Source organism: Portunus trituberculatus, chromosome 26 (assembly GCF_017591435.1).
Source record: "Portunus trituberculatus isolate SZX2019 chromosome 26, ASM1759143v1, whole genome shotgun sequence".
NCBI lineage: Eukaryota > Metazoa > Arthropoda > Malacostraca > Decapoda > Portunidae > Portunus > Portunus trituberculatus.
Window position 1 is genome coordinate 76,556 of NC_059280.1, and position 9,801 is coordinate 86,356.

The 9,801-nt window shown below is 44.1% G+C and overlaps 1 protein-coding gene across 4 annotated transcripts; it reads right to left on the bottom strand.

Annotated features, from left to right (window-relative positions):
* Positions 1–768: 768 nt before the first annotated feature.
* Positions 769–2,263, bottom strand: LOC123509053. 4 transcript variants are annotated; one of them, XR_006676099.1, is made up of 2 exons: positions 1,833–2,263; positions 769–828 (listed from the first exon to the last, which is right to left on the bottom strand). XR_006676099.1 is itself a non-coding variant. In XM_045263177.1 (2 exons), the coding sequence occupies exons 1-2, from the start codon at positions 2,255–2,257 to the stop codon at positions 1,137–1,139; spliced, it is 339 nt and encodes a 112-aa protein (XP_045119112.1). In that variant the 5' UTR covers positions 2,258–2,263; the 3' UTR covers positions 879–1,136. The 4 variants fall into 4 exon arrangements, 3 of the variants coding, with proteins under 3 accessions (XP_045119112.1, XP_045119109.1, XP_045119110.1); XM_045263177.1 differs by lacking the exon at positions 769–828 and adding an exon at positions 879–1,165 and having other exon boundaries at positions 1,948–2,263; XM_045263174.1 differs by lacking the exon at positions 769–828 and adding an exon at positions 879–1,165 and having other exon boundaries at positions 1,847–2,263.
* Between the last annotated feature and the right edge of the window lie 7,538 nt (positions 2,264–9,801).

A 9,801-nucleotide genomic window follows, 5' to 3' on the forward strand; every position in this document is an offset into this window, starting at 1 on the left:
TCAAAACATGCCAAATTATGGTAAAATGCCCTCAAGACATGCCAAATTTTCTTAAAATGTCTTCAAAGCCTGCCAAACTGTCTTAAAATACCCTCAAAACATGCCAAATTATCTTATTATTCCCTAAAACATGCCAAACTCTCCTAATATGCTCACAAAACATGCCAAACTATCTTAATATGCATATAAAACATGCCAAACTGTCTTAAATTGTCCTTAAAACATGTCACTGTCTTAAAATGCCTTCATAATATGCCAAACTCCTTAAAATGCACTGAAAACATAAACTGTCTTAAAATGTCTTTAAAACCTGCCAAACTTTCTTAAAAACATGCCGGATTGTCTTAAATTGTCCTTAAAACATGCTAAGCTATCTTAAAATGCTCTCAAAAGATACCAAACTGTCTTAAAATGCCCTAAAAAATCCCAAACTATCTTAAAGTGCCCTCAAAATATGCCAAACTATTTTAAAATGCTCTCAAAACATAAGGAGGAGGGGAGGGAGGGAGGAGGGAGGAAGGAGGGGAGGGAGGGAGGAGAGGAGGAGAGAGAGGAGAGAGAGAGAGAGAGAGAGAGAGAGAGAGAGAGAGAGAGAGAGAGAGAGAGAGAGAGAGAGAGAGAGAGAGAGAGAGAGAACAAAAATTTAACCTTTTAACATGACAATATATCTATTTTACCTATTTTTTTTTCTCTTGAGTCCTTCCTTCTTTTCTTCCTCTTCTCATCTTCCTATACCTCTTCCTTCCTCCTCTTCCTCCTTCTCCTTCTTCTCTTCCTCTTCCTCTTCCTCCTCTTTCCTTGGTCTGTTTCTCCACATCTTAACACAATCTGAAATAAATCAAACTGGATTAATATCAGAGAGAGAGAGAGAGAGAGAGAGAGAGAGAGAGAGAGAGAGAGAGAGAGAGAGAGAGAGAGAGAGAGAGAGAGAGAGAGAGAGAGAATCACGTATGACAAAGGTGACATTGCACAGGTGTGACAGTTAATAAGTTGGCCATGCAAACGAGTACACTGACAAGTATTCTGTGTACACTACCTCAAGGGAACCCAAGGACACCACCACCACACCACCACCACCACCACCCCTGCCACCCTTGCCAAGCCTCCCATCACCCCTGCCAAGCCCCCGGTCACATTCACACCGGCCACACAAGCAACATGACCCCTGCGGATAAAAAATTTGGTTAAGGTCTTTTTAGCATAAGAGAGGACTGGAAAAGGACAACTGAGAGGTAAAGGGGAGAATAGCCCCCCTCCTGTCACCCCCGCAAGCCCCTCGTCACCCCCCAGGCAAGCCACACAACCCCAGGGATTAAAAAGTAGATTATGGTCATTTTAGCATATGAGAGGACTGCATAAGGGAGAAAAGCCCCCTCTTGTGACCCACGCCAGCCCCCATCACCCCTGCCAGCCCCCATCAACCCCAGGCCAGCCACACAACCCCGGGATTAAAAATTAGATTAGGGTCATTTTAGCATGAGAGGACTGGAGAAACCGTTTTATTGATTTATTTTTTGTATCTAAGATTCTTGGCTAAGGAGGAACATAAAAATGACAAAAATAATAAAAACTAGCCCTACTCCGGTGCCAGTCAAATAGATTGAATAAATACTAGACACTCTCTCTCTCTCTCACACAAGTTTACCTCTTCAACATAACAAAAATAATAAAAACTAGCCCTACTCCGGTGCCAGTCCCCTTACACAGCCGATAGAATGAATTAAATATTAAAATAAATACCACACACACACAATTACCCTCTCAAAATCATATGAATACTAATAACTACACAATGGCACTCCACACACATGCACCAATGCCACAGGGCTCACCAGGCACTGCTCACCGTCCTCCATGACCGCCAGGGGCCTCGGAAATCATTAAATAAGACACGTATCCCGGTGGCCATTAGTGGTAGATGTAGATGTTGCAACGGAAGCTCCTTACTTCTTCTCGTTCTTTGTTCCGCTAATGTTGAAGTTCTTTTTTCTTCTTTTCCCGCTGTGTCCACCTCTTGTATATGGCGTCCTTCTATTTGTGTGGGTCGGTGAAGAGGATGCGTCCCAGCGCGTCCCTGCCAGCCCCTGCCACAAGAGAGGGTGGTTGTGGCGGCAGCGCCGGTGGGAGGGCCGCCTCGGTCTTGATCTTGATCTTGATGGTACAGGTGACGCAGAATTTCTTCTGGGTCAGGCCTTTGTATCGGCAGCTCCTGTAGGGAACATAAAGAACACCAGACAACAAAGAGGGCAATCACCATCTTTCACACCACTAGTTCCTGCATCTGGCACGCCACATTCTCTCCAGGAACTCTTTCACAGCCTCAATCATCCTTTCATTCGTCTCCCCACACAGTCCCAGCAGCAACACCATCCATTCCTTTCCTGTCATCTCCACTCTGTCATGCCCCAGCTCTCTCAGCACCACTTGCATCATCTCATACCTGTCTCTGGCATACTTCACACACTCCACCACCACATGTTCCACTGTCTCATCCTCTCCCAAGTCACACATCTGGCACACTTTGCTGCGGGACTCTGACCATCTATAATTCCTTGCATTCACATCCATGCACTGTGCCCTAGCTCGGAAGAGAAGATCACCACCCAGGCTTCCGTCATACCACTTTTCATACATTGGGGCCTCTTTCTCTCTATACCATACCAAGGTACTCTTTTGCTCCATCCTATTTCTCCAGTCATCCAGTCCCACACCTTTCACTACTCTGTCTATCTCACTCTTCCACTTTCTTACATCCCATTCTCTACCTTCTCCATTTCTAACAATCATACTCCAGTCTCTCTCTAAATGTCTTCCTTCTACCTGTTGAAAACCCAACTACTTACTAACCCACTCTTTGCTACCAGCCTGACACACCTCTTCCCCCACTTGCTACTCCTGACATTCCACAGAAACACTTTTCTCACTATCCTTGCATCATTCATTCGTTCTAACCTAGCCTTATACTTTAGGGTCGCTTTCACATATCTCTCTCTAAAAGTGCTCCAACCCATATCACCCCTAAGGGCCTCTACTGCTGCATATCTAGGTACATTAAGTGCCATTCTTGCAACTCTATTCTGCCCTATTTCTAACTTATCTAGTTCACTCTCATTCCAAGCAATCACATCCATACCATACATGATGCTCGGAACAGCCACGCTCTTCCAAACTTCTCGCAGCACGTCATATTTACTCGCCCTCATCCTTGCTGCACTTCCAAGACGACCTACCCACTGATTTGCCATACTTATCTTCTCATTCTTAATCTTTACACAGCCATCCGGACTCATCCACATCCCCAGATACTTATATTCATCTGTCTGCTGCACCTCATTCACTCCTAATCTCCACACATGGTTCCTCTCATCCTCTGACCTATGCACAACCATTACCTTACTCTTTTCACTACTAAATCTCACTCCAAAATCTCTTCCATACCCATCTACTACATCAAGCATACTCTGTAGCTCTTCTGCCGACTCACTCATGACTACAACATCATCTGCATACAAGAGCACATCTATCTTATCATTTCCCACATTTACACCTGCATTCATTCTCCTCATTCTAGCAGCCAATTCTTCTGTATATAAGCTAAAGAGGGTTGGTGATAATATGCAACCCTGCCTAACTCCTCTTTCACTCTTCACCCAGTCTGTCTCTATATCCCTAGTTTATACTTAGCTCTTGTATCCACATACATACTTCTCACTATGTTAACTATCTTTGCACTTAACCCAATTTTTCTAACACCCTACCTAGCATTTCTCTGTTTACCCTATCATATGCTTTCTCTATGTCTAAGAAACCTAAGTATAGTTTGCTACCATCCCTTTTCTTTCTCTCAATCAATTCATTCACCACAAACAGATTGTCTTCTGCTCTCCTGTCCACTCGGAATCCATTTTGCTCTTCGCCTAACACTCCAACTCTCTCAATCCATTTGCACAATCTCTCATTCAACACCGCACTGAACACTTTGCCTACTGTGTTAACTAACGCAATCGGCCTGTAGTTCCTCAACTCATTCTTACTCTTATATCCTCCCTTATGCAACAAGGTCACCCTGCATTCATTCCACATTCTCGGCACTCTCTCCTCCTCCCACACCTGGTTGAACAACTCAGTCATCCTATCAATCACTACTTCTCCATTTTGTACATTTCATACGGTATCTCATCCGGCCCTGCTGCCTTCCCATTCTTCTGCTTCTTCACACATTTCTCCACCTCCTCCCTGCTGATCCTTTCATTCAACTCATCTGCATCCTTTCTCTCCAGTGACACATGTCCTTCATCCACATCAAAGACCTCACTTACACCTCCAATCTCTTCCCAAAACTCTTTTATTGCCCTTCTCATTTCTTCCTTATCAGTCACCACTGCCCCATTCACCTTCAGGCTCTCCACATTCTCACTGTTAGGCATCCCTCACCCCTCAGGAATCTATACCATTCTCGCCCACCTTCCATACCTTTCTCTCTAAGGGACTGAATCACACTTCTCTCACTTGTAACTTTAGCATTCATTATCTTTCGCTTCGTCATTCGCTGCTGACTCACATACGCTGCCCATGCATTCAGGTGCTCCTTTCAGCTTCCTCACTCTCATGTCTCCTTTTCTTAACTGTCTGCACACCCTATTCAGTCTCTTCCTTTCCTTCCTAGCATCCCTGATCTCATTATTCCACCACGGCCTACATGCATGCTTTCTGGCACTTGTTCTTGCATACCCTATCTGGCTTACTGCTGCATTCCTCACATTTTCTACAAATCTATCATTCAGTTCATCCACGTCGCTTAGACTTTCATCCTCCCAGCTCCTCTCACTCAAGTCCACCTGGAAATTCTCCCATCCTACATCTCTCAATCTCCACTTTTTCCTCTTGGCCTTGGCATTTGTTCCATCTCTTCCATTCAACTTGCACTCTAACACCAGCATGTTATGGTCTGAGACTATGTCAATCATCCCATCTTCATCAATCCACATGCGGTCAACAACTTCACGCATTCTCCCATTCACTAGCATGTAGTCAATCGCAGACTCCTGGTTTCTCCCACTCCAAGTCACTCGTCCTTCAGCCAGGGTCTCATTGAGATTCTCCAAACTCACCTCATTCACAAGCTCATCCAGCATCTCACCATTCCTGTTCATTTGTTCACCTAACATACCTATGTGGGCATTCATGTCTCCCATAACAATCACTCTCTCCAGCATACTCTCTTGCAATCTTTTTCAAAACACTATATTTTCTGCCATTCTCCTAACTGCTCTGTCGCCTTCCACTGTCATATACACTACCACTACGACTATCCTCTCAGCTCTGCCACTTTCACTCCTGCACTCCACTCGAACAGCTAGCACGTCCTCACTCTCAGCACTGTCTCCTATGTCCAGCTCTTCCACTCTCAGGTTCCTCACCTTTTTGTGGAGCAAGGCTACGCCTCCTCCTAACTTATCCTGTTTTCTACGCCCTTTCCCTATCATGACAAACTCATTTCCTTCCATATGCACCACGTCCCGCAGGTGAGTCTCCGTGATACCTACCACATCCAAGCTCCATTCATTCAGCTCCTTGCATAAATCCTCAAACTTGCCAGTGCCCCATCCTCTCACATTCACACACCCAATCCTCATGCATCCTGACGCCCTGTGGGTACCTCCTCTTCCTTTTACATTTACACTCTCCTCCCGCAGGTTCCCTTTCTCTCGGTAACCTGCTCTCTTTCACGCTTCTGTCCTCCTCTCTCATACAAACACCTGCCCCTTCTCTCTGGATTCTATCCTATTCCCTGCTGCCTTACTCCCAACGCTGAGCCCACTCCACCAAGTTCCAGGCCACCCACACCTTTCCAATAGTGGACATGTGTACGCCATCCTGTGTCCACACCTGCCTCCAGTCCATCCTCTCCCACAGCTGCATCCCATCACATTTCCAGTCTTCCAGTCTTTCTACTACCTTTCCATTCACCCATCTCCTCTCCCGGCCACAGACCTGACCCTCCTTGTCCCTCCTCTTAGGGATACACATCACCAGGGGCCTCTTGTGTGTTTTACGCTCCACCACTCTGACTATCTCCTCCATCACTCTCACTGTCTCTCGTCCTCCCATATCCTCCAGCCCGTTTCCTCCTCCTCTACCACCACCAGGTCTTCAGGCTCCATCTGGTGAAGGAGCTCATCACCGCCTCACGGATGACCCGAATATTGGCCCCTGGTCTGCTTTTGTCCATCACTCTATACCCACCTTTCGACAGGGAGTATATCTCTTTCTCTACTCCTCTCATCAGGCTATCTCCAAACAGCCACATCCTCCTAACTTTGCTCCCTGTCTTCAGCCATAGCCGCTTGCCATCCTGGATATGTCGCCAGGATTGCCGACCTATGCCCATCCATGCCGACTCACTATGGCCCTTACCTCTGCCACTCCTGCCTCTACTCCCAACACTGCCCTGGTCCTCCTTCCCTGTTGTGGTGGTGCATGAACAATTCCGCCTTTTCAACGGGTATTCATTTACATTATTACTTTTACCTTATTTTCTTTATTTTTACGTGTTTCTTTTTATTTTTTCTATAAACAGCCAAAACTCACTAGAAACACCCAATGCAAACAAAAACAGCCTCTACACACACCCAACACACGCGCCACACACCAAAACAACTTCAAATCGTCCTAAAACACACTTGAGACACCATACACCACCTTAAAAGGCTGCCAAACACGCACACAACTCACTACAAAAACCCAATATACACCCAAATCACTCCCACACACACCCAAAGCTCTTCAAACACTCAAAACTGTCGCAAAATACATGATAACCTCTCAAAATGCCCCCAAACACACTCAAAACACACGCCAATACTCAAACACTTCCACACCACACTCAAGATACGTCAAATATTCCTCAATACATCCAACGCACACTGAAAACATACTTATAACACCTAAAACACTCTGCAATACTGCCAAACACACTTAAAATACCCCAAATATACCCACCACTACACCAAAAGCATTGTAAAGAACGGCAACATTACAAGGGTGACTTACCTAAATGTTGTGGCTTGACTCCTCCTCTTCTTCCGCTTCCTTTCTCATTCCTCCTCCTCTGTTTCCCTTTTTAGTCTTTCTGTTGCTTCCATCTACACGCCTGAGCCTAGAAACACACCACAACACTCAGAAAACACTAGATATTAGGCAAAATATTGAGGAAGTGGCTTGGCAGCCTTGGCTGGTCCTCCTCTTCCTCCTACTTTTCTCCTTCCTTCCTCCTCCTTCTCCTTTATTTCTCCTTTCTTCTTCCTTCTACCATTATTATCTACACACCAGAGCCCTGAAACACACGCAAACACGTAGAAATCACTAGATATTAGGCAAAATACTGACGAACTGGGCGGCTGGGAGGGAGGGACGCCAGCCCAAGGCCTGTGACGTCACAGAATGCGCGGGACCAGCGGAGACTCGTCTAAATTACGTAAATAATTTGAAAATTGACCCATAGAAAAAACTAAGCCACGGCCGAATGCTTGACATTTTACGACTGTGAACAAACTTTAACTAACATCCACAACATAAAAACATCTCCTGCCTAACTAGTTTCAAAGAATTGTGTAAATTAACTATATTATAAATTATAAAATCATTTGCACTCATGAAACTCAAAACGTCCACCCATTTCCACTTTATATTTATTTTGAAAAATATTAGACAATATAAACTCTCTTCTCAGGCGTCCAACAGTTAGCTAGGACCAGAAGTGAACCAATGAAACTTATTTATGGCAAACAAAACCATTCAAATCCAAACTCATCAAAACTCTTGTCAAGTCCAGCCATTTTCACTTGGCGAGTATTTTAACACACTTGACACAGTCTGAGCTTTCTTTTAAGGCATTGGACACCGAGTTAGACCGTCAACCAAAAACGCAATTAAATCAAATACAAAATATAAAACTTACGTTTAACGGGACCAAACACCATTTCAAAGTCCACATATTTGACTCAATGGGTTGATTTCACGCCTAAATCAGCACAGACGACTCTTTGCCACCATAAAGGCCCACTTACACCTTCAAATAAAAAAACTCAAAAAAGCAGATGGAAAATTTGGCCGTTGAAAAGACATTTATACACGCCATAAAACACCACTAAACGCCACATATTTACCAAACTCTGGCGCGGAACACTCTTCAAACACAACGCAGTATTTATAGGAACCATAAAAACACACCATGGAAGCGTAATATTATCATTAGCAAATATGTGAAAAAAGTATAGAAACCTGCTGGTGGCCCGGGAGGCGGGGGCTCGGGAGGAGAGCGGAGGGGGACCGGGGGTGGGCTACATCCGGGGAGAGGGAGGCGGGAACAGCTGGGGCAGGGGCTCTGAGTCCATATGTTGCCTTTATCAGCTCACCACAACAAAATGAAGGTATATCGGGAAGAAGTGACCACGGCTATGAAATGTCAGACTGGTGACTGCATTGTGACACATGTTTGGCTGAAGGAAGCAAGTCACATCTCCTAAAACTTGCTTCTTTACTGCAACACACACTCAGAACACCTTGCAACACCTCAAAACGCACTAGAAACACACAAAAATGACGCAAAACACACTCAAAACTTTTACCAATCGCCTTCCTCAACACCTGGGCACAAGTCACACTGTTTTCACTCTCACTTGTAAACCTAACCCAAGAAATAAGTGAACGGCCTCAAACGTACCTCACACATGAACGCTGTGGAGGATTGTTTAAGTCAGTAAACTGGGAGAGGATGGTAGGAGATGCTAGTGAAAATAAGTTTATGGAAAGTTTTCAGGATAACTATTTAGTGCAGATGGTAAATAAACCTACTAGGGGGAGGAAGGTTTTAGACATAGTACTAACAAATATTGAGCATTGTTTAAAGGAAGTTGAGGTAGGAGAGACTTTAGCAAACAGTGACCATCATATAATTAGATTTATCATTAATTCCAGTAGGGATAATATAGTGAATAAGACTAGAGTCCCAAACTATCAGAAAGGCAATTATGGTAGGTTACGTCAGTTATTAGGAGAGGTAAACTGGGAAGATAGTTTTGGAAATAAAACTGCACAGGAGATGTGGGATATTTCTAAGGTTGTAGTAAAGGGTATAGTGATGCAGTGTATCCCTTACAAAGATATAAGGCAGAGAAACAGGAAGCCATTATGGTGGACTCATGAGATAGGTAGCCAGATCAGAGAGAAGAAGAGGGCATACAGAGAGTTGCAGAAAAGTGGGGGAAGATGTAGATTTGATTAGGTACAGACAGGTCAGGGATGATTTGAGTAAGGTTATAAAAAAAAGTAAAAGGCAGGCAGAGAGAGATAAAACTAGCTAGAGCTGGGAGTAAAGATCCCAAAAAAATTATATAGTTATTACAAGGTCAGTGATAAAAGAAATAAGGATAGGATTGGACCACTCAGAAAAGATGGTGTAGTACTGGATCAAAATGAAGACATAGTAGAATTATTGAATGAACAATTTTCTTCAGTATTTACTAGGGAAAGAATAGGAAATCCTGTTACAAACAGTGCGACGAGTAGTTTAAGAGCTTTAGAAAATATTGATATAAAACCGGGAATTATTAGGAAATTTATTCTTGAACTAGACGATAGGAAAGCTAGTGGTCCTGATGAGCTACACGCCAGAGTACTTAGGGAGGGTGTAGACAGTATTTCTGAAGCACTTAAGTTAATCTTTGAAAGATCACTTAGGTTTGCTGAGATACCTCAGGACTGGAAGTTAGCTAATGTTACTCCAATATTTAAAAAAGG

What these genes read in the sequence shown, in the direction of transcription:
- LOC123509053 (XM_045263174.1), bottom strand. Translation starts at nt 2,257, where the DNA reads ATGGTGATTGCCCTCTTTGTTGTCTGGTGTTCTTTATGTTCCCTACAG. An exon ending in CCTGGCGGTCATGGAGGACG is followed by an intron (nt 1,166 to 1,846) that starts GTGAGCAGTGCC and finishes TTTTATCCGCAG; the next exon opens with GGGTCATGTTGCTTGTGTGG.